This window comes from Melospiza melodia, chromosome 1 (genome assembly GCF_035770615.1).
Source record: "Melospiza melodia melodia isolate bMelMel2 chromosome 1, bMelMel2.pri, whole genome shotgun sequence".
In the NCBI taxonomy this organism is placed as follows: Eukaryota; Metazoa; Chordata; class Aves; order Passeriformes; family Passerellidae; genus Melospiza; species Melospiza melodia.
The window spans coordinates 149,417,639-149,442,539 of NC_086194.1; the positions used below are offsets into that span (position 1 = coordinate 149,417,639).

A 24,901-nucleotide genomic window follows, 5' to 3' on the forward strand; every position below is an offset into this window, starting at 1 on the left:
TTCCTCTTTTTTTCCTTTCCTACGGTTATTCTGTATAAAAGGTTGTTCTGTATAAGATGTTACCACGATTTTCATAGTCCTTGTTTTCCATGTGTAGTTGATTTGTGGAAAGTTAGTTTGATTACCTGATATAAAATAATTTTCTGCATGAACGAACTGCAGAGTACTGGCTTTAGACAGTTTATAGGCTAGTTGGAGGGGAAGCATTTTGGTAAGAACATTTTTCTGTCAGGATCCTTTTAAAAACTTGTCTGACTCTTGAAAAGTTTTCATTTAATCTACTCAAAGCAGATACACTTTAATTTATTAAATCCAGTCCTATAGTATATTGCTTTAAACGAAAGGGGTTGGATTCTCAAATACGTATGAGAGCTTTTTTTAATGCTTTCTTTCTTTAACCTTTTCAAATTACTGTTTTTTCTGGAAAGTTGCTATGAAACTCTCTAATAAATACTCTTTTTTGGTTTGCATAAAGCTATCTGGCAGACTGTATAGATTTAAGATTCTTCTGTTATTTTAACTACATTGATAAAACTGCAGAACTGCATATTGTACTAGAAAACTTTAAATAGAAATGTTAAATGTATTTGGCCTCTTATGATGTAAGTGAAATTTCTCTAGCATTTTCATAGTGCAAAAAACTGTAAGCCTTTATTTCTAGCTTATTTTATCTTTAGTGACTCTAAAGTACATATTCTTGAAAGAGTTAATATGTTGAATGTTGCATGTCAGGACTATGTTTTTAATCTGTGTGAGTAGATTAAACTGCTGTTAGTTGCATCCTGAAGGGTCTTTACTAGAGAGTGGCTTACTTTTATCCCACTGGTGTGACCCAATTGCATACCAGTTCTCCTTCTTCCCTTAGAGAGAGACTCTGAGCTGTTGCGTGAACGTGAGTCCGTTTTACGTTTGCGTGAACGAAGGTGGCTTGATGGAGCCTCATTTGATAATGAAAGAGGCTCAACAAGTAAGGAAGGGGAACCAAACCTGGACAAGAAGAATACACCTGTTCAAAGTCCTGTTTCTTTAGGAGAAGACTTGCAGTGGTGGCCAGATAAGGTATGGAATTCTTAAATCTATTATTTGCATGCTGAGCAATTGATCTGTTTATTTTTTTTTTCTGAATAAATACCCTGAGTTGCCTTTTTGACTATGACATTTTAGTTTTGTGAGATAATGTAATAAAGTATATTCCTTATTATGCACATAGTTAAATTACACATAATTATTGACACCCTTCTAACTGCCCTTCTGTTACTACTGTTTCAATTTTCTTCTCTGTGTATTTTCAAGATACTGCTGTAGATCATAAGGCTTAGGGTTTTCTGTTTCTTTCTTATATTTATTTAGGTGCTCAAAGCATTGGCAGTAGGGAACTCATGAAACAGTCTAAACTATGCTTCATCAAAGAAATGTTTTTTGTTAAGCATTATTATTCCTGGAGATACTTTCAGTTTGAATGGATTGGGCTTTTAAACTACAATAGTATAAATTTGCATTTAGTTGCAATTGTGTTTTGAGTTTATCAGTAACTTGGTTGCTCCTTCAAAGTCCTTTGGCTTTGATTAGCTGTTTTTCTTTAGAACCTTAATTCCAATTTCAAGGCAAGAAATAATAACTGCAGGAGATAAAAGTAGTAGAAACACCAGCTATATGTTGGTAGTTGAATACCTGTGGTCATTGTCTTTGTGAACTACCTAAATGTTTGGGGAGATGACTATTTAAAAACCTAAATAAAATAAAACCCAAACCAACTAACCAAACCAAAGAACTTCCTAAGAATGGAAGTGATCATCGATGTTTAGTAGACCAAATTTTATTGACTTGCTCTAGTGTTCCCATTTCTGTCTGTCCATGGGATCTGTGAGGTTCCTTTTTTGGTCTGTCACACTTTCTTTCTCTGTGTCTCTGTTCGTTTCGGACTAAATCTAGATAGAAAGCTTGAAAACAGAGGTGAATATAGAGGCTTATTTCTGCTAACAGCAGCAAGACTTCAGATGCAATTGTCTTCTTCTGGGCATTCAGACCGAGAAATTAAGAGACCTAAAAAGAATGTTTGTCTAGTAGTTGCTCTTTACCAGATCTTTTATGTCTAAAGTGTTTTTCCTTTGTTTGTTTTGGGTTTGTTGTTGGTTTGGTTTTGTTTTGTTTTTCTTTATCTAGTAACATTGAACTTCTCTGTCAGTGAAAGTTGGCGGCTTTCGTCCCCCTAGCTTAGAATGAGAAAATCTAGCTTGGTAGAGAGACATTCCAGGAATTTAACATCAATGAATAAATGTAGTTTAGATTTGGAATACTGACTCATCATCTTTGTTTTGGTAACGTTACTATGGCCGTTGCTACTAGTGTGGGGTTTTTTGTTTGTTTTGCTGTGATATCTGACTGTATTCCTGTGCACTTTGTGTACTGAACTGCTTCCCACTTACCTGTTTGCATTGCACTCATATAAACCCCAGCTTCTGGGCTTCCAGATAAATCAAGGTGTCTAACTGGAAAGGCTTTCCATCTGTATTCAAAAGTAATTTAATTTTGCGTCATTTCTTTCAGTTGAACATTCATAAGAAATGGTTCTGTGTCTTCTCCTGCTGTAAATCCAGTATGAATTTTTGTTGGTAGTATTTTTCAACAGAAATTCTTCAAGGGGAAAGTCCTGGGAGAGACGGTTTAGCAGAGAGATCAGTTCAGATGTCTCTTCCACTTTGGAAAAATGAAAGCACACAGGAAACCACTACAAAAGAACCAGTCATGTTTGCAAATATTTTTCCTTTGTTTTTCATTATTTGGACCTTTAGCATTTGGGACAGAAGTCTGTAGAAGGCTGTGATGAGGGTGGTTAACTTCTGTTTGCGGGAGGTGAAGTACCAACCTGGAAGGCACGGGTGAAACTTTTAGAAAGCTGATAGTGCTCCTAAGTGCATCAGTTTCACCAGCAATCTGAGGCTGACAGTGTATAGACATGTTGCTCATGTACTGCATTTTCTCCACCAAATAAATATCATCAACTGCTCAGGAATCCAAATCAGTGAGTACATTCTTCTGATATTTCAAATATCAGAATATTTGTTACTGTGTAGCACTGTCAGTCTGCACTTGCACTGTATCAACCTTGTGCCACATGTATGGGTAGTGTAGTAAAGGCAAGTATGGCTGGTCTTTCTTTTCCTGCTTGACTGTAATTTAGGTGCAAACCAAGCCTTTAGTTTTTTCAAGTAGGTGCATTCTGCTTGAGATACTAAGATTTTGCCAGTAGTCTGCATCATCTTCATGTGTGTTAATTTCTCGGGTCTGAAATCAGAATTTGTTGTTGAACACGAGTCTCAGGTTTACAGAAACAGAGCTGTTGTGTTGTTTGTGCATCTTTGGGCAGTTGGCTGAATGGCCCTCTGAAGGTGAATGCAGCATTGATCCTGAAGCACTTAGGTCACAACTGCTAGTATTTTGATGGAAGGGAATGAAAAATTTTCAGTGGCAGGTCTCTCTAGTATTCAGCTTCTGGTACAAAGCTGTTTGTTTTTAAAAGATCTGTTAGCAAGATGAAAAGTCAAAATGAGAGTGTCTTGGAGCAAAAATGAATTGCCTTCCATACTTAATTGTGAGGCATTAGGCCAGCTAACTTCTGAAGATTCATCTATGCTGATGAAGTCAAATGCATCTCATTAGACTACAGTAGGTTCTGATGACAGTTCTTTCTCAGAATGTGCAATGTTTATGTCATAGCATGTATTAATAATCATGATGTGGATTAGTAGTTGTGTTACTTCTTTGCTATGTTGGTAGATGCCCTCCAGAACAAAATATTTATCTAATGATTTAACCAATTATAGAGACTCTTATCAGGGTATAAAAGAAAATTGCTTGTGATTGCTTCTGTCTTTTCCTCCTGCTGCTTTTCTTTTTCCCAGAAATACTGGTGAGCATTTGGTAAGAGCTGTACTGAATGAATCCTGTGTCACTCAAGGACACATTCACACCTTTTGGAATGTGCACTTCTGGGCATGAACACTGTGAAAAAATAGTGTAAATCCAGCCTTACAAAACTAAAAGTGTTTCCACTTTTAAACTTCTGTGGTGAAAAGTCTGCTAATTTAGAGGACAGGTAAATGTACTAGATAGTGGGACTTCTTAAATAGCTGACTGAGTTCAGTTTCCCCTCAGATGGCTGAAGTACTTAAATGTGGTGAATTGTAATCGGAGAGTCAGTTAAAGATACTGATCTGGGGAGATAACCACTGCAGAGAAGACCAGATATCATCTTTCAGATCTGTAGCTGTAGAAGACAGCATTTGATTTTATGCTAGTTTAAGTTGGGTTTTTAAAAAAATTTTTGTGAAGCTGTAAGTGGAAGAAAAATTTGAGTTATTAGTAGTAAGGAACTTCAGAAAGAGCATGTGTGTTCTATAGCTGCACTTGCTGAGGAGCAGTGAAATGTTACAAATGTTTCTCGGTAAACAGAATTTAATATTTTGGGAAATCATTCCAATTCTCTGTAGCTTGAGATCAGTTTCAATGCAAGGAGGAACAGGAATTTGCGAGGTGAGGTTGTAACATTGTATAGTTGCCTTGATACAAAACCCAATCTCAGAGGGAGGAAATCAGACCACTGAGGTCCCTGTAGGTATGGGATGTAGCAAATGAACAAACTGATGCCATATAAATAGTAGGAAGATACCAGCTGAGTTTTGATAAAATGTTAAAAAGGAGGAAAGGGCAAGAGGAATAGCCAATAATTAGAAACTTCCCCAACATGTCAGGTAATAATGATGCATTATTGAGATATAGCATACTGATTTTTTAAAAACTTGATGTTGTTTGCAGTTACTTTCAGAAGTGAAAGATACGAGTTAATTGACAAAACAGTGAATTTGATAATTGATTTCTTGGGTGGCTTGGAAGATACTTTCCTGACTATACTTAGTAATGAAATAGTGGAATTATGTTGCTTTTTTGTTAATTTCGAACAGCCAGAATTTCCAGCAGAATTTTTTTTTTCAATGTTGCAAGTCAAGAGATCTTCTCATCTCTAATTTTATGGGCTGTGTTGTGTTCTCAAAGCACCATGTAAGCTCTTAATAAACTGTCCAAGTTAATTGCCATGTATATGCTATTGATAAAGGTCTTGGAAATAATATCTTTCTTTATTCCCTGACTTCATCAGAAACAATGATGTTTTGTGTGAGGGGGCATGATGATCTTGAGACAGTCTGGATATATCTTTATTTTCAGGTGCTCTGGGTGCTCTGAAAAAAAAAAACAATTCCAAGTTCATATTTTGCATTTATAGATATATTTATAATATCATTGTCTTAGATTTTGTATTTCTGTGTTTGTAGGATGGAACAAAGTTTATTTCTATTGGAGCTCTATATTCTGAGCTCGTAGCAGTTAGCAGTAAAGGAGAACTCTACCAGTGGAAATGGAGTGAATCAGAGCCTTACAGAAATGCACAGGTACTGTATAGCTTTAAATATTCCCCTTCAGAATTATTTATATGCTTTGAATATCTAAAATACTTTTTTGTTTCTAAAGAATCCTTCACTACATCATCCACGAGCTATGTTCTTGGGGTTAACCAATGAAAAGATTGTGCTCCTTTCTGCAAATAGTATTAGAGCAACTGTTGCCACGGAAAATAACAAGGTATGAAATGTTTGCTGGTTGCTGAATTTGACAAAGCTGGGTTTTTTCAATTGCTTGCAGTATATTGTAGAGAAGTTGTTTCTTCAGCTTCATCTGCACCAGAAAGTACTCAATTCATTTGCTCATTCCTTTCCTTCCCTGCCCATGAAATGCAAAACGTTTTAAAAAAAGATATCTATCAGATTTAGAGCTGAAACAGCGAAAAGGTTGCCTGATGATATGAAGCACTTGACTTTTTGCTCTTACAGTAGAAACTGACTGGTTTGAGAATAGAGAAGCTTGTTAATGTTCTGTAGAGATTTAGTAGAAAAGCTAAGGACATTGAAGCTTTCAGTGATGTAAAGTAAGTTAGCTAAATATGCTTTTCAGCCCAGTTAGAGTGAACTTGAAATTGATTTGGTAAAGACACCCACACCTCCATATACTTTGACAGGTTTCTCCTTTGTTTTCAACCTTTTTTGTTAAGGTTGAGGACTGGAAATAGAGGGGAAAACTAATCTGGAAAGCTCTCTTCTGGGGAAAGAAAGATGGTAGGGGATAAATTTCTGAAGGGTAAAATTGTTTCTTTGTTTTGTGATACCTTTTTTCCCCCCATTCCAAACCCAGTAAATATTACATTAAAGACGCAACTGATGTGCAACTTCTCTTTTTCTTTTCCCCTCTGCCTTCTCTGTTTCTTTCTTTTCCTCTCCCCTAGGTTGCTACATGGGTAGATGAAACTTTAAGCTCCGTAGCCTCTAAATTAGAACACACTGCACAGACATACTCAGAGCTTCAGGGAGAACGGATTGTTTCTTTACATTGTTGTGCTCTTTACACGTGTGCTCAGCTAGAGAACAACTTGTATTGGTGGTAAGTGAATACTTTGGTTGTGTACAACAGTGTGGATGCTCTGGATGTCTTCATGTCTCTGGCTCTGAGAAGCGTTGCAAAACTGCTGAGCCACCATTGTTGATCTTTGGTTCCCTTTATAAAATATATTTATTCTCTTTTTTAATGCCTAAAGCTTCCAATTATAACATCTTTAACAGAATAAGGTCATTCTTTTAGGAGATGTGTGTAAGTGCTTTAGCATTCAGATGTATCAGTACTACACAGGATCAGAGAGTAATCTCTGTGCCTTTTGGGTCATTCAGATTATAAATATGGAACAAACGTACCCACATATGAGGTCAATGTTCCTCTGTCTGGCTCTGTTAGAAGATTTGGTCTGTTAGTTTGTGGTCTAAATCTTAAAGAAGGGAGAAATAACATCCAATGCTCCCTCTGGAGTTTGTTGTTAAAATATAACCCTTTCAGACCCTTTCATAAAATATGAAATGTTAGTTAAAACATTTTAACTAATAGCTTCATGATTAAGAAGCTTACACCAAAAAACCACAGACAAAACAAAGCAGAAAACAAACCATCGAAAATAATACTTCCAAAGGGCTCTGAAATGAGTTTCTAATTTAAGGGAATTAATTGAGTAATACTAATGCATTGTCAGCATGCATTATTTTTCAGTGTGTCAGGAGTCATTGCATTATGTATCATGCTTAAAGTTCAAGTGGCTTTGAGGCATGGATGAGCTCAATACTCAATGATGAGCTGGAAATGAGAGCATTGAAAATTAATTGTATGAAACAGCTTTCTCATTAAATTCTACTAACTCTGGAAAATATTTAAGTAGACTTGAAGCTATACTTATACACTTCTGGTTCTTGGCTCTTTCATTATTCCATGGCTGACATGGCACACTTTAATTATTCTTTGTAGAGATACTGCTAAGCTGTAGCATTGGAGATACTTGGCTATTGAACCTTCCATACTTACTGGAATAATCTGTGCCAAGTACAATAATACTTTTAGTGTTTACATGCAGTCTTTGGAAGCAGTTTATGATGTAATGTGTCTTTTTGTGGTTGAATGTCAGCCGTGGTGATTTTATGTTACCAGATTGATGCAGACAGAAGCTTTTGTTACTATTGATACCCTGAGTTACAGTGATCTGTAGTACATGAGACAGGATTTCAATTTCCACTGTTTCACAGGGCTGATGCTTTTTACATTTTACTTAACATGAAGGAGCTTCTTGAATCAAAGCTTCTAACTGCATAAGCCACTGACTGAAACATGAAGTATCAAAATAATAAGCATGCTTAGCTGTGTATGCAGGCATGATTTTCAGCTAAACCAAGCAAATCCAATTACAAAAGAAGTGGGGTTTTCCCCCCCTCTTGCAGTGGAAGTTGTAAGAGCCCCAGACACTTTCAGCCATGTACCCAGAGAGGAAGTGAGGCTTTTAGAATTTAGAAACAAAAATCATGTTCCCTAGAGGTTGCAAATTCTGGAAATTATCACTATTTGTGGGAAAGATATCCTTAAGTTCATCTTGAAAGCTGTGACTGGAGTATACCACTTGTAACAGAGGTTTTGCAGCACTTCAGACTGGAAGGAAAGACATTTGACAATGAAATAAGTCATGTGCTCTGCCTCCTCCTCTGTGTAAATTGGGGTAGTCAAGATGAATTCGGAAAGTTGGGGTACATATGGAAAAAGATGGCATTTCTGCAGTGCTTTGAGATTTTGGAGCAGGTGGCACACACACTTGAATGTTTGCTCATGATTACATTAAGCAGAAGGAATAAACTGTTCAAAGTTCTGAACAAAGCTTTTCTTTCACAGCCTTTTAAAAATAACATGCATTTTTCCACAGGGGTGTAGTTCCTTTCAGCCAAAGGAAGAAAATGCTAGAAAAGGCCAGAGCGAAAAATAAAAAGCCGAAGTCTAGTGCTGGTATCTCCTCTATGCCAAACATAACTGTTGGAACCCAGGCAAGTACAGCTGTCACCAGTGGCACTTTCACCATGCTATATGCTGAGTTTACAACGTGCTCTTAAAAAAAACACAACGAAAGTTATTAGCACAAAAAGTTATGCACAAAAGTGATAGCAATAATGGGAAATTAAAATAGTATGTTTGAATTGTATGGCTGTAAATGGCTGTGTCCTATTAGTATTGTTGCTGTTCTACAAGTGTGACTCTTGCTGCACAGAAGAACAAGCTGTACTCATGCAAAGTACTTCTATTTTAACTTACCTACTGATACTATATTTTGAGAGAAAGTAAGTATAGAAATACAATTCCCTGTAGAACAAAAGACTTTGTAAATGATGAGGCATTTAAATGCCTGCAGTATTAATAACTGGGTTTGATTTATTTATGCAGTGTGATAGATCTTTGGTTTGAAGCCTTTACCAAAAAGACTAATAACTGATACAGAGGATTTTTTTTGATAAGTACTAGAACTAATATGAGACAAAGCAGCCCTTTCCCAGGGAGCACATTTCTTTTGATTGCAGAGCCATTCTAATTGACACTGTGATGAGTCTCTGTTATTGGATTGATTGTTCCTTTTGTAGTTGAGCATCTAAATATTGTATGTTAAACAGTTTCAATGCTAAAGCTGTTGCCTTCAGCTGTGACTTTCACAACAGCTTCTTTTTTCATACATAATGCTGACTTTCCTCTTCACCTGATTCCATAAGTTTTCTATTTTGACTACTGCATATGCCAATGCGAAAATAAGGTACATATGATTTCCCTCAGTAGAATTAATTTTTCTCATAGAAATTAATATTTCTATCTCTAGGTGTGTTTAAGAAATAACCCTCTCTATCATGCTGGAGCAGTTGCTTTTTCAATCAGTGCTGGCATTCCTAAAGTTGGTGTGCTAATGGAATCTGTTTGGAACATGAATGACAGCTGTCGGTTTCAGCTTCGGTCCCCTGAGAGCTTGAAAAACATGGAGAAGGCCAGCAAAACTACCGAGGCCAAGTAAGTGTGGAGACCATGGGCACATAGACATAGATTGTTCATGTGGTAGGTACTCTTCTGAACTGGGGAGCAATAATGGAAAAGGAGGGTCAGACTTTTGTAATTTTGAAGATTTTTGTGATCTTTATGAGGTATTAGGTTTCTTGTAAACTTGGCTTGATGTGCAGAAAGGCTCACTGCAGGAAAGGTTTCTCACTTCTGTGAAAGCACTATGTATATGTGAAATGCAGGAGGAGTATTAAATGAAGGCCTCCCTACAGTGTTTCATAAGGTTTCCAAGATTTTATATTTTCATAGCTGAAAATGGAACCAGCTGTTTCCTGACTCTTCATGAGATTAAACAGATCTCTTTCAGCCCCTCCATAGCTTGAAAAAAAAAATCTTTTGAGTTGACAGTGCCATTTACATGTTTCTTAAAACAGTTTTAAACAATTTCAAGTAAAACTTGAGAATGTTTAGCAGCTCTGGAGTTTCAGGTTTCTGTATAAAGCTAATAAAAAAGTTCAAATGAAGCTCATCTTGCTTATTTTCTGTAATAGTGTGTCTGTGCTCATTTAATGTTAAAAAGCTAATCCCTGATTAAGCAGCATTGTACCATCCCCAGCTTCAAGGTTTATAGCCTTGTCAGTTGGGATGGTTGTTTGCAAGTGTGGAGTTACTTCTTTAAGGTATTGTTAAAGGAACGATGCTGGGATACCCTGGTGCTTTGTCCACTGTCACAGAAAAAATTCCACTTTTTTCTTTTTTCATTTCTGAGTGCTAACTTTTATTCTAGACCTGAAAGCAAACAGGAACCAGTGAAAACTGAGATGGGTCCTCCACCGTCCCCAGCTTCCACTTGTAGTGATGCATCTTCAATAGCAAGCAGTGCATCAATGCCATATAGTAAGTAATGTGTAGCTCAGAGTAAACTTAAATAATTATGTAGATAAGAAGTTTCCATAAAAGGCAATTCTACAGTGATTCTGTACTAATTTCAGAATCCTTTGGTCTTTCAGTCTGTACTGCAGTGTAGGTGAAGGCTTTTGTAATAGACTTCGAATAATCTGTGAATTGTCAGTGTTAAATAAATGTATAAGCAGTGACTCCTTGATGTAAGATGTGTCTGTGCAAGCGTAACAGTTCTCAGAATCAAAAGGATCTTTCAGGAGGTGATGAAGAGGAAATACTAAAGATAAATTTGTTTTTAGTTGCAATGTGATAATGAGTTTCTTTGCAGCCAGGAAGTTGAACTTGTTTTGGAAAACTTCTTTAAAGATTAAGCTGCTGTCGAACAGCTTGCCTTGTTGTTGAAAGTCAGTGCAGAAAGCAGTAGTTTGTATCTATAACAGAAAATGTCTAAAAGCAGACATTCTTTACTAACATACAAAAGCAGTCAGGGAGGTTTCATAGTACAAGTTGTGCTTAAAAACACAATACATGTGAATTTGTGCAACTGGACTCCTTTAAGCATTTCTTTCTCTCAATTTAAACACATAAATAGATAAAATGCAATTACAATGCCATCATTTGAAGAAATCTTCTCTCTACAGCTTATTCTTCTAATTGGTCACAAGCTGCAGTTTTAAGCAGCATTGACCTAATGACTCAAATGGCATTGTCAGTGACTGAGAATCTCATCTGCTCAGATCTGCAGTACTCACTTATTTTACTAGAAATCTTCTACTATTGATTTCTTTTATCATTCAGTTCATTCAGCTGTAATTTTCCACTGACTACAACTTTGCTTGGGCATTTGAACTAGTGTTTGGAATTAACTGTGCAATTAGCTTAGAAGTTCTCTGCTTCTTACTTAAAATATGTTGGTAGTATTAATTACACTATATACACAACTTGGAAGATTAAAGGTTCTTGTCAGTGTTTATTTAGCCATGTTATGTATTTAGATTTGATTCTGAGTGTTCTACAGTTGCAGATAAAGTCTGCAGCAAATCTAACTGTACTGCAATTACCATTAGCCCAAATAGCTATTTTCTGCTTCATTTGCTGTTCTTCTAGAAGTTTACCAAGTAATCCATATGTGGTAGGCAAGCAGACTTTTTGTGAGGTTGATACAAAGCACTGTAGCAGGGGTGACTGAATGTTCTCAGTGTCAGCCATTTCACTTACAGCATGAGTATGTGTGAGCTCTGCCAGAACAGAGCTTGTTCCTTGTATTTTAATTTTTTGTATTCTAGTTACTGTATTATTTAAGATTTTAAAAAAATACTGTACTCTAATCACTTTTCTTAAATATCTTTAAAATTGCTTTGCTTAATATATAGGCTTTATTAGCTTCCAAATCCATAGAAAAACATGAAAGTCACATGATATACTTGTTAGGTAGCTCTGACTCCTAAAGTTGTGTTCTTATTAACCTCTTGTTAATTTCTACATTTGACTGCTGATAATCTTTTTGGGGGAAAGGTTTGGTGTTTACTGAACATTGCATTTTGATGCTTTGATGGAGTATATCAAGTCTTTCTTTTTGGTGCTAACTTTTCTGTGTCAGAGCGGCGACGATCTACTCCTGCCCCAAAAGAGGAGGAGAAAGTGAATGAAGAACAGTGGTCTCTGAGGGAAGTTGTATTTGTGGAAGATGTTAAGAATGTTCCTGTTGGCAAGGTTTGTCTAAAATACACTGCCCCACTGTTTTTGGGGAGGGGGGAAGAAAGGGTTTTTCTTTTAAGTAAGCTAACTGTTAAAAAAAAGCATACTTTCAGGGATGCTTGAGATTGTTTCTGATGAGTATGATTTTAGCTGTGTTTATAATGTAATGATAATAATAGAGCGGGTGTGTTGTGAGTAAAAGGTGATAAATCTTAAAAAATTCTTGTATTTTAAGTTGAACCACAATATTACAAAAAACAGACGTGGTTTTATCCAAAATACTATTTTGTTGTCTTGAGAAATAACTCCCACATGTCCAGTGATAGTGTGAAGGGTTCCACCTGTTATGACTGACTTTTACACACACATAGGTAGAAGATTTGGATGAATCTCATGTTCTGGCAAGCAAAGAACATAAATATTTTTGTTAGAAATTATACGCTTCATTAATATGATTAAAAAGTTATTTGATTTATTACTCCAGAAAATCCCTTTGTTTAATCCTTGTAATATTTTCATTTTTTCTGTAATAAACCTTTGCTCTGACTCAAGAGCCACGTAGAGGAAAATACTCCCTTTTCTCCTTTGGCACTGTTGTGTGATGTTAGGAGGGATTAGACGGTTCTCTGGTGTGCTTTTCAAAAATAAAAGCAATGAGAAAACCAATAAGGTTTTCCTCAAAAGGAAAAGATTGGGTTGCTTTCTACTTGATTCATAAAAGATTTTAAAAAATGTTATCAGAAGAGGATCAATAGCTGTCCAACAGAAGGCAGCTGAAGTTAGCAAGAGTTATTTTACTTGCATCCCTAATGGATTTACTGGTGTGGCAGTGTAAGATTTGCCTTCAGCAGTATCTTTGAAAGGAGCAGGCTCACAATGAATTTTCATTATCAAGTTTAGGTCATTTCTGCAAAAAGAAATATGGAGCAACTTAGCTCATTGTAACACTTCAATTTCTCAAAATAAGATTTTGAGATCTAGTTGAAGTTGCTGAATCCATTGTTTTCTTCTGACACCATCTTTGGGAAAGTCCCTCTTGTCCTTATTCTGTCCTTCTTGTTTTAGATCCTAAGATTTTCAGTACAGAGACTGTTCCTCTATTTCTGTATACAGTTGCAAAGGTGTCTATGCATTGCATCAAGAACTACTATGATCAGTATAAAAGAGCTTGAATTTTTATGTTTACATTTTCACTGGAGTGCTAAAATCATTATGGGGCATGTCTTCTGAACAGAGTTCAGTGGTCCTGAGTCTATTCTAGATCAGTCATTTATGGCAAAAATGCTTCTTTTCCTTTATAAAGCATGCTGTCCTTTTCCAGTGTTGTATACTGCCACTCATGTTTTTCCTTTTGCAGTTTTGTAATACTTAATCTTTAGAGCTTAGGTAGAATCCAGCAGACAAAATCAACCACTATTTTTTGTCTGGTGGTGTCCAGGTTAAATTCAGAAATGCAGTTTATTACAAGGCATTTAACAAGTTTGAGCCTCGTTAGATGCTCTGTTTGTAATTTGGATCAGCTGTGTGATTGTAAGAAGGAAAACCAGAGGCACCTCAGTCTGCAGAAGAGTTATCCTTGGCAGTTTTCTCCTACTGATTGCAGAATAACTTGTTCATTATGGAACAGTAATTGAGCTTGTTGTGAGCTGAATTATACACAAAGAGGATTTGAATTCTGAATAATCTGACTATTGTATCCATAAGTAATTTTTGAATGTGTGTGTACAGAGGTTCAGACTGCAAAAACATGGTTAGATGGGTTTGGGCTCTTAGGACTTCATGAGTTAAGAAGTTCTACCCTTTTATAGTCCACCCAGATATACATTGGTCTGGTCTTCCATGGTCTACTCTTTACTGACTGACAGTCTGAAAGGTCAGATTTTGATGTTTTGTTATGGGAGGCTTCAGTGGTATGAGCATCTTGCACAAGAATATACTATTGCAGTGTAACCTGGGAACATGTTAGCCTTGGTGTTTCAGAAAATTGGAAAGGCTTTGAAACAACTTTGAGTTTTAAGAACTTGATGTTACAAATTGTGGTGTCAGTGGAGCAGCACTTAGTTTCTCTCAAAGTGTCATTCAGTAGAATACGTGGTCATGGAGCATTTGGATACTTGGGCATCTTTGAGAAATACACACTGGTAATTTGGTGGATATTTTTTGAGCACAGTATGAAGTCAGTTGCACTAAATGAATTGATTTCTGAGGCCAAAAATCTTGCTGCGTGTAATGATTCAGATTTGAAGGAGTAAGAGGAATAAAGCAATTATTTTTGTCCTTTTACCTGCAAGAGCATCCCAAAGTTTAAACATTTATATTCTTTAAAATAAAATGAATAAAGTGTGGTAGCAATGAGCTTCTGTCAAAATGTTTGCTGTCTTTTAAAATTATTTATATAATTCTTTGTTTTACACAAATAGAAAAAAATTCACTTAGTCTTCAGGAGGTGGAATTTAGAGGTAGGAAAGGAAGGGGTTGAGATTTATTGAGGTACAGCCTGTGTTCCTGAAATGGTTTTGTTTCTAGAAATTTTATGTCCCCATGCTTTTGGACATATGCAGCAGCTTCATGAAGTCTCTAAAAAATGTCTGTTTAAAATCCTTCCATGACCCTTGCTGTGTTCTGTAGAATGATGGGCAGGTAGAAGGTGGTGACTACTAAAGTGCCTCTGTCTCTCTGGGCACTTAGTTGGTAATGTAGCAGCTCTCCCCTGTGTGCTGAGATCCAAGATAAGTGTTTGTGATCATTCTGATACCAGTAGATTGTGCAATCTGCATTTTACACACTGCTTTGTAAGTGTGGATTTCATATGATGCCAGAGCAGCGAACGCCCAAAGAGTCTGATGAGAGTGCAAAGTCTTTACACTGAGGAAAGGGATTAAGAATGCATGTCTGCTAGATTCTCTCTTGTAGTTAGTCATCTCCTTGCTCCTTGGAATTTATTACCTTCCAATCTCATTTCAATTTAAATCCTTCATGGCTTGGAATGAAATTAAGTCTTTATTCCTCCACATCCATCACTAGATGGAAGAGATAATCATTCCAGGATTATCTACCTGATGGAAAGACTGATGGAATGGAATAGCCTTGCACTTGTCCCATCTCTTGTCTGCACTGGTGAGAAGTCTGATGGAGTGTTCTTCAGTGTTGTTGAGAAAAGATGTGGCTGAAATAAGCCTTTGTTACTGCTCACTAGTATCAGAGGGATAAAAGCTTTTTTCTGTTGATCCCGTGCACTTTGGGATATTCTACTTCACCACATTAGCTTCTGGATCTGTTCTGTTGAAATGGCTTAAATGGTGTCTGAAACCACTGCTAGAACAGAGGGATGGGGAACCTGGGTTGGAGCTGCTTTTTTCTTCTTTGGCAGCTGCGGTTCGTTTTGGTCTGAGGCTTTCCATTGGCAGTGTCCAAGGCCTCCCCAAACTGCTTCTGGTCATCAAAGTTATCCCCAACCAGGTGAGAATCCTGTGTATTGCCAATTTTGCAGTTCCTATACCCAGAAAGCCTATCAGCTCCTAGGAATTTTGTAAAACATAAATTTGGATTTAGTAGTTTATTCTTACTTTGTATTGCATTTTTTCAGTCAGTCACTTGATTTTGTTTGTTTTCCTTTGATTCCTGTCTGAGATTGAAGCCTTCCAATGATAAGGATAAAATGAAAGAGATCAGACTGGATCTTGCCCTGGAACAGTTACCCACTCCCTATTATGAATCTGTTTGTAATCTTTCAAAGTTAAATATTTTTTAAAATTGTGTCAGTGTTTCTTTGAAGGTGAAGAAATATTTCTTTTTACCTTTGGGGTCGAGATAGAAGCCTTTTCTGTGATGTTAAAATTTCTTCCATTTCAAAAAGAAGATTGGATAGGAAGTTAAAAATTTATTTTCCCTGGTCTTCTGCTGCTGTGTTTTGAGGAAGAATGTGGTGATTTTGGAGAGGGAAAGATTCAATGATTTCCAGTGGCATTCTGGTGTTAGGGACTGTGGAAGTGGATTGATAGTAAAGATAAAGGAGTTAACAACTGTGTTCATCTTTCAGTTTCTCAAATATTTTTTTTTATTCTATTAAAAAGACCAGGTGTTGTTATCTTGTTGTTGAAAATGCACTAAAAAGGTATTCTGCTTTTCAGAAAAAATTCTTTAGTTTTCCGTTTTGTTGCGTGCTTTTTTCATTCAATTCATTCTCTTAATTAAGTCCTAGTAAGGCACACACTGTGTACACAGTACACTGCTGTGTACTGTAGTTATGTAAAATGCTTGTTTCTAATTGGTGAAACTTTTGCATTAGCAGTATCAGCAGTACATTACTTGTGCAAGCTAAAGCATCTCAATCCTTTAAGTTTTTGCATTTTATTTTTGTAATGAGTTTTAAAATTATCTCAGACTTGCATAAATTCAATTAAAGAGGAATGGTTACATTGCATATTTATCTTGTTTGGTGCTGGCTCATTATGCCACATCTTTGCTTTGGAGCTTTCTGTGTTCAGTTGCTATCAAATGCTTCACTGAAGCTCATTGCTCACCACATCAGGAGATAGTTTTATTTTCCTTCTGTATAACAGCCAACAGCTGTAGTAGTAACTTTAACTAAAGAACTGATTTTAGGTTTGAAGAGGTGATTATCTTCTTAGCAAAATCTTAATAAGCATATTTTCCAGTTTTTAAAGATACATGGTTTTCCTGGCAAATGGGAAAGAAAAAATATTTGTCATGTGGATGCCGTAAGAGTTCCAGCACTTCAAAACTGTTATCATTTCTCTGAACACATCAAAAGTAATATAAATGAAAAATGATGTAGTTGGTAACAATAAGAGCAGCCAGAAAGCATGCAGTAAAAACCTTTTAATTATGGAGCTATGTTAAAGATTGGGGAATTGTACCTTTTCTTATGGTGCGCTTCCATCAGAAAGCATCCCAAATTTATAAAGTTCTTGTAGCAACATTTAGTAATTTAAAAAAAGAAAAAGATTCTACATGTTGGACTAGAAGCTCTTGTTGAACCATTGGCATGCAGTTACAGGCCTATAACTTGGTCTGATTATCTTAGAAACATCTAAATGTACCTGGAATAAACTTTTTTTACTAAGCCACAGTTTTCTTCTAGAGAGTTGTCTTGCCAATCTCAATAGAATTCTGCCTTTGTATAGTCCAGATGATGGTTAATGTTTGTGAATCTTTTGATTAGGTCTGAATTTTGAAATTTTTGGGTAGTATTCTTACAGCTGTTAGTGATGCTCTACTACTGGAACTTGTAATTCTGCTTCCAGAGTGAAGTTTCAGCATGTAGGGAGCAGCTGCTGTAACTCTGTCCACAGTAATCTTTGTTACAAAAAAATCAGCTAATGCTTTAAGGTTGTCAGTATATCATTTTCTGTAGTGCACTTGATAGGCTGCACTTAGCTAGAAAAACTGGCAGAAAACATGGATTTTTTCTTACATACAGTATCTTGAAAATTTGAGACATGCTTTTTATTGTTGAAGACCTTTTAGATAAGTTAGTTACATCTAGACTTGTGTTAAGCACTTTCTGTGTTGAAACTGTTGAGAAATTAGGACTTATTAATGAGTGATGGTTGCTTATATCTAGTTTTGATCAAGACTGAGAGCATACAGAGTTCTTATTTCTGCTCATAATTAAAACATTGTCTCTTCTTGCCCCACCTCCTTCTGCCTTAGCTTTGTTTTTGTTTTGGGAAAACTATGGTCAGCTGGAAATTCAAAGGGCCTTGCTGTTTGGTGATAGCACAAGTAGTTCCTGTATCAAGGAAGCCTGTTTTGACATGATTAGATATGCATGGCAGCAACTCTTTATAGATGCTTACAGTCTTGGAAATGCCTGTGTCAGTGTAGAGTTGAATAGCTCCTGTTTCCTTGGGGGGCCAGAGAACAACAGACACACACACACACACACAAAGAACATCTGGATACACTTGTGTGAATCCTTCAGTCCTAAGGGACTGAGTGAAGAACTTGATCATTGAGTGTACAGAACTAGACCAGTAAACTAACAGGTCTTTTTTTCCACTGTGTACAGTCCTTTTGAGGAAAGAGCACAAAAAATTTTCGAGTGGGGCTAAAAAAAGTTTTTTTCCTTTATCTTGTAATATAAGATCTAATGGGCACTTGAAGAAGGAGACTCAATGTAGTCTTTGTTGTTGTTGAATTGTTGGCTAAAGTTTGGAATTCATTGCCACAAGAATAATGTTTATTTCCAGAAGTGATTGCACAAGTCAATAAGAGAAAGGTCTATCCAGGCCATTCAACATGAAGTTGTCCTCCAGGAGGTGGAAGTTGTAAAGAGACCAGGGGAGTACCAGCAGGGGCTTCTCTAGTCAGTTGATGTTGGCTTCTCTTGGATGTAGGATGTTGAAATGGAGGGACCTTGGATATAAGTCAGGATGCTTATGAAGTCATTGGGAAATCCAAGTTTTTCAAATTCTGGTAATTTTAGCAAAATGACAAGTCTAATGACCAAGAGCTATACAATTTTATCAATGGATATTGCAAATTTTTTCCTCTCCCTGAAAAATGTGTGGTTTGTTTTGAAGCAAATCAGATTCTGTTCAGCCTTTTGGTAAAACTCTAATGTCTTCTACCTGTAGGTGCTAAAAGTGGATGGTGCATATGTTGCTGTGAAATTTCCAGGCACCTCCAATAATGCAAACTGTCAGAGCAGTTCTAACTCCGATCCTGATCCCTCTTCTCTCCTCCAAGACTGTAGGCTGCTCAGGATAGATGAACTGCAGGTATGTGTTTGTGAAACATGGAGGAAACAATCAGTATTTACAAGTGTCAGCACTGTGTGTGCTTAATTGCAGCTTAAAATTTTACATCTGTTTTCAGGTTGTAAAAACTGGTGGAACTCCAAAAGTTCCTGACTGTTTTCAAAGAACACCCAAAAAGCTGTGTATTCCTGAAAAAACAGAGATCCTAGCAGTAAATGTAGATTCAAAAGGTAAGTAGGACTTACCCTGTTAGTCCAGATCTTTGGTTCCTTCATTACCTGTCTCTCATCCAAGTGAAAAATACCTGCTTTCAAAGTGACATAAACAGGTGATTCCATTGATATTAGTACTTTCTTGAAAGTGCTTTAGTTGGGAGTTCTTTTACTGGATGCCATCCATAAAACATTAACTTTTTTCTTCATGTGTTTTTGAAGGAGTGCATGCAGTTCTGAAAACTGGGAACTGGGTTCGATACTGCATATTTGACCTTGCCACAGGAAAGGCTGAACAGGAAAATAATTTCCCTACTAGCAGCATTGCATTCCTGGGTCAGAATGAGAGAAGTGTTGCTATTTTTACAGCTGGACAGGTTTGTGGTTTTGTGTCTCAATCATTTAACCTCACTGCACATCTGTCATATTTGAATGAGATGGTACAGCCTTCTGTAAGGCTTCTCCAAAATATGGCAAAGAAATAGTTTTTCAAACAAGTTATGAAAAACTTGCTGCTACCTTTAATATTTTGGTGGCATAAGGGCAATAGCAAACAACTTACCTAAGCACATCTTATTAAACTCTACCTTGAATGTAAAAAAGGGGAGAAAAAAGGTGACAGAATGGTTCTTGCATTAGTATCAACTTGTTATCTAGCTGTGTTTTGGAATGTGATCTAGGTATATTTTGGAGCTGGGTCAGATATAAATCCACTCTTGAGAATAAATGGAAATATTAACAAAGAAAAAAAATTAATCTGTAATTGACTGAAAGTACAGATTCACTAAAAATGATTGAGGTTTTGTTCAACTCTTCCACAACTGTGGTATACTTTCTTTAGGATAATTAAAAGAAACAGTTTTTGCAAAATAATTGAATTTGAATGTTTCATTTCAATATATTCAACTTTACTTGAAGCATTTAAGTAAGCTAAAAGTATAGTTACTATTTGTTTCACTGGTAATGTTAATCAATAAATGATTATCAGAAGGAAGATATTTCTAGTAATGTTTATTATGTTAAACATGTTTCAGGCACTTGCAAAAGGGAATTTCCTATTTTATGTTACACCACTTCCAATGATAGGAGTTAATGACATAAATGAGAATCTTTGGTAAACTGTTGTAATTGTAGTCAGTCAAGAACTGGATCTTTTGGAAAGGATAATATTTATAAATTGTGGAGACTTAATAATGAAACTTTTTTCCCAAATGTAGGAATCACCTATTATTCTTAGAGATGGAAATGGTACAATCTATCCAATGGCAAAAGATTGTATGGGTGGGATACGAGACCCTGACTGGCTTGATCTTCCACCTATTAGTAGTCTTGGAATGGGTGTTCATTCCTTAACAAATCTTCCTGCTAACTCGACCATCAAAAAGAAAGCTGCTATTATCATTATGGCTGTTGAGGTAAAATATTTTCTCTGCTACGGAATTGTGTGCTTTTTTTACCTCTTGTTATTATAAAGTTATGCTTAAAGCAGATTCATGTTTAGATACTGATTTATGTTTTCACTATTTCAAAGAAGCTAATTTCAACTGAAGATTCTCTTAGAAACACAAAAACACCAACAAATTTGCCAAGTAAAGTGAAAGACCCTTTTTTGGGGGGGATGCATGACTTCTCTATCAGGCTTTTAATTAGTAGGGTTTTTTAGGCATTGATTTTGAAATTGTTACCTTTTTACATCTGCTAACACCATGCAGTTTAATTTGTGTCATGGGTGCGCAGTTTTTTTCAGAGATCCAACAACTTGTTTTGGTTGGATCCCTGAGAATGCAATACTTCTTTTTTTTTTTCTATTATTTTAAAATTACCTATTTGGAGCATATACTAGGAAACTAGGAGAGGAAAGTGAAGGTTTTTTCACTTGAAACACGTGTGGAGTTCTGTCCTCATCAGTGATGTTGTATGAGTAGTTCTGCTGTGAATTTATATGTCATACTTGTAAAATCTTGTCAGTAGTTTGTTAGCTCTGCTGTGTGTTCTGCTGCCCCCCGGAGGTACTGTGTACCTGTTAGACTGAGATGCATTTCACAGTGCAGTAGTATTCCATCATTATGGTAAAAACTGGTTTTATATGGGGTGAACTTCCCAGACCTTCAACAGCTTCTAACCATTCACTTCTCAGCCCATAAATCATATGTTTAAAAAGAACTAGGTTAGAACTCATTCATGTACATCCTTAAGCTTTTTCAGTTGTATCACTTTTCCCACGTTACATGGAGCTATGAAATGCAAGTAATCTATCTTAAGAATCCAACTGTGAAGCCAGAGGAATGCTTTTATGAGCCTGATGGCATCTGCTGCTCTGTTCCTTTTGCTTGTCTGTGCCTGAATGCACACAACTCTGTTTTTAACAGTGCTATAATTGAGATGATGAATAATCTGAACAGCTCCTGCAGTAACTTCCAGCCAGTGCTGGAGATGAAGACCTTCCTATTAATTTCAAAATTAGAAGAAAATTAGAAGTATTTATGGAGCTTATATCCACCTCTCATGCTTCACATTTCTGAAATATTTTATTCTTTTGAATATAGAAACAAACATTGATGCAGCACATTCTTCGATGTGACTACGAGGCTTGCAGACAATACCTGATGAATCTTGAGCAAGCAGTTGTCTTGGATCAGAATCCACAGATGCTGCAGACGTTCCTTGGCCACAGATGTGATGGAAACCGTAATATACTGCATGCTTGTGTGTCTGTATGCTTCCCAACCAGCAACAAGGAAACAAAAGAGGAAGAGGGTGAGCTCAACAATATAATGAAAATAATTTGAAATTAATATTTTCATGCATTTTCAAGAAAACACGAAATAAAGGCTGCATTCTTCATGTATGGTTATATTAAAATTTAGCACCTAAAATGTACCCTGGCCTTTTAAAGGTGCTAAGACAACATTTTTATTACTCTCATAAAGTTTTATGAGAATTTTTAAAGACTTCAATAGTTAGGAGCGCTAAGCTGTTTAAATTGACTGTAAAAACTTTTGACATTCACAAGTTAATTATACATGAAAAAAGTATTCTTCTACCTTTGTATCATTAGTATCCCCTTTATATCACTAGTAAAATTTATGAGAAATGGTATTTAATAATTTTGAAGTGTTGTAGAATATGTTAATAGCTTCAATTAGAAATGCTACTTGTCATTGATATGTTTTAAGAAATGTGGAAGAAAAACCTGTTAATGCCAGTTACTGACACAATTTTAAAATGTCTGTTAAATACTGTTATGTAAAAAGCATGTTAACAGAACAAGGTTGCTAAGTCAAGCACTCAAAAATTAGGGAATGGCAGAATTAAGTTTACCCAGGTGCTGTACACGGGCATGCATTGTGGAATGGTCTTTAATTACACCATCATACTATTTTTTCCACAGGACTACCTCATTCAGTGCACAAGATGGACGGTGCTCACCGAATGGGTAGCTATTCAATATTTCTTTTTATCCTCATCATTCAGTGTGTGGCCCCATTCCTTACTCTTGCACACCATACAAACCCTGCACTGAATAATGAATGAACTTCCTTGTGGGATTTTTGTATGGTGCTGTCATTGAATTTTAGTCATTTATAGACCTTAATTGTTCCTCATATCCCTATTTATAAAATGGGGGTAATGTGCAGCTTTTTCATCTCTTGCTTGGAGTTTTATTATAGCTTGAAGTTTTTCTGTATTCAAAGCTATTAACTAATTTTGAGCATTCTGTTTGAGAAGCCTAGGGCCTGATTTTGAGTAGGTGTTACTTCAAAACACTGAGTTCTATGACTGGGTTAATCATAGTTTTAGTTGTGCTGTGAATGTTAATTATTTCTGTGAGTCAAGCACCTTTTAGGTGTCCAGAAATGAGTAAAATGTATCACGATCATCTGTAAAAACTTGTTTCACAAAGTTCTGTGTGCTGATAGATGTGTCAAATAGGTTCTGGTTTTCCAGAGCAATGTTCAGTGTCATTAAACACAACACAGTGTATCCTCCTCTCCTTCCCAAGCTGTTGCTGCCTTACACCCCTCCCTAAGGCTGCAGCAAACAAGGCATAAACAGCCTGCTCTCTGTACAACCCTTCATCTCCAGTGTGTCGTCCATCCTGTGCACTGACTGAGGCAGGGGTTTTGTTGCTGGGGAGACAAAACAATCTGAGGCAAAAAACCCAAACCAAAATAAACAAACAAAACCAAACTGTGTAACTGAAGATTGTGTTACTATAAACACACAAGGAAGTTGAAATAAGGATGCATGGGCAAACTTAATCTGACTTTTCCTAATTTGAGTGCTTGTCTTTGCAACCTTGACATTTTTTTTCAGTAACTTCATTTGGGTGTAATCTAACTTTATGGAAAATGAAAAACATGAACCTGATAGACTTGTGACACTCCTCTGCCTCTCTCTTTCTCCCTCATAAAACTTGTCCTTGAAGGAGATTTGTGTCTTTGGATTCAGGTCACATTTAGCTTCCACTGTAACTGTTAGTGATAGATATTAGGACAAGCTTATTTTCTTTTTATCATCTGGAGGGCAGTGGTGACTTGTGTTGCTGTCTGTGAGTTTAAGTTTAAGTTAAGGTCATCTCTTAAAATGTAAAAGAAGTTTGATTTATAAGTAAAGGCTGCAATTCCAGACGTACAGGCATGATGTTTCTTAAAAATTCCTTAACAATTTAGTGCCACTTCCCAGCTAGTACCTGCTTGAGATTCTTCACTCTTGTTCATACAGATTTCTTCTTAAGTGCCAGAAAGGAAATATTGAGGGCTGGGATAAGCTTTTTTTTCCTTCTCTTCTTTCTCACATCCTGTGCCTAGTTTAGCTGTAGCTCCTGCAGTGTTGGATAAATGATAAATGAATTGCAGGAAAAGTGGTCCCAGAGCTGAAAAGCTGGGGGAAAGCTGCTCTGCTTCTGTGAATTGATACATCCTCAGTCTTGCCAATAGAAGGGATCTTGGGAAAAGCATCTATAAAAGAAATGTCCAAAACATGTGAAATCATAAAAAAGTTGTGATACTGAATTTCAGCTAATGTCACTGAACACATAAAAGCTGAGGGGTTTTGCCTGGAGAACTGGGAGAGATTTCATTAGACAACAGAACAGCAAATCACCCATTAGAGCCAAAGCATATACAATTGATGGTTCTCCAAAAACAGATGCTAACTTTGTTAGTGCAACAGTGAAAATTCAGTTACAGGTCACTTTCTCCAGAACAGGTGAAACCTCTGATGCAGAGAGTGGTTGTATTGCTTGAGGGATCACTCTCCAGAGCTGTGACCCCCTTGTGTGAGAGGTCCAGAAGTGATGGGTTGTGAGTTATGAGAGCTAGTGAGTCTGAGAAAGGAGTACAGCACAAATACCATGGCAATTCATTTACAACTATGAATCAACTTGTAGCTAGGGGCACAAGAATAGTATTCTCTCACTGCTAACTGTTTAGTAGTTGTCTGCTTTGAGCAGTTGGTGATCTTTGTCTAAGAAACCTGCACATGCTTGTGAACAAGCAAAACCAAGGATATCTTTTACTTAGGGTAGTGGTGAGTGGAAATATTTAAAGAATAACCTTACTGTAACAGCTGACACACACTGTCAGATTACCTTATTCTTTTCATTCTTTGACTGAAAGGTATTAATAGCACTTTCCTGTTAAAAAAGAAAGAAGAAAGGGAACTGTCCAGGCCTTAATACTGTCACTTGTGAAAATAAGTGTGCAGGGAATGGTGACTCTCAGTTTGAAAAGCCTTTGAATAGAAAGTGAGTTACAAGAGCATTAGCCCTTGCAACTTTGAGACGTGTCCTGAAAGAACAAGCAGAATCACTTTAAGAATATACTTTTCTTTGTTCAGAAATACACAGTTTCTGTCTACTTTGTACCAAAATAATCATCTGTATCTTGCTTTAATATTCTGTATCACGCTTCACAA

At 36.5% G+C, this 24,901-nt stretch overlaps 1 protein-coding gene across 1 annotated transcript in view; it reads left to right on the forward strand.

Annotated features, from left to right (window-relative positions):
• UBR5 (ubiquitin protein ligase E3 component n-recognin 5) overlaps positions 1-24,901 on the forward strand; it is an 84,657-nt gene that overhangs the window by 31,876 nt on the left and 27,880 nt on the right. The window contains exons 9-21 of the mRNA XM_063171566.1: positions 848-1,059; positions 5,331-5,447; positions 5,527-5,637; positions 6,335-6,489; positions 8,336-8,453; positions 9,272-9,456; positions 10,232-10,341; positions 11,948-12,060; positions 18,648-18,791; positions 18,889-19,000; positions 19,205-19,359; positions 20,200-20,397; positions 21,529-21,739. Of these exons, the coding sequence (XP_063027636.1) occupies positions 848-1,059; positions 5,331-5,447; positions 5,527-5,637; positions 6,335-6,489; positions 8,336-8,453; positions 9,272-9,456; positions 10,232-10,341; positions 11,948-12,060; positions 18,648-18,791; positions 18,889-19,000; positions 19,205-19,359; positions 20,200-20,397; positions 21,529-21,739 (1,941 nt within the window). The remainder of the gene's footprint in view (positions 1-847; positions 1,060-5,330; positions 5,448-5,526; positions 5,638-6,334; positions 6,490-8,335; positions 8,454-9,271; positions 9,457-10,231; positions 10,342-11,947; positions 12,061-18,647; positions 18,792-18,888; positions 19,001-19,204; positions 19,360-20,199; positions 20,398-21,528; positions 21,740-24,901) is intronic.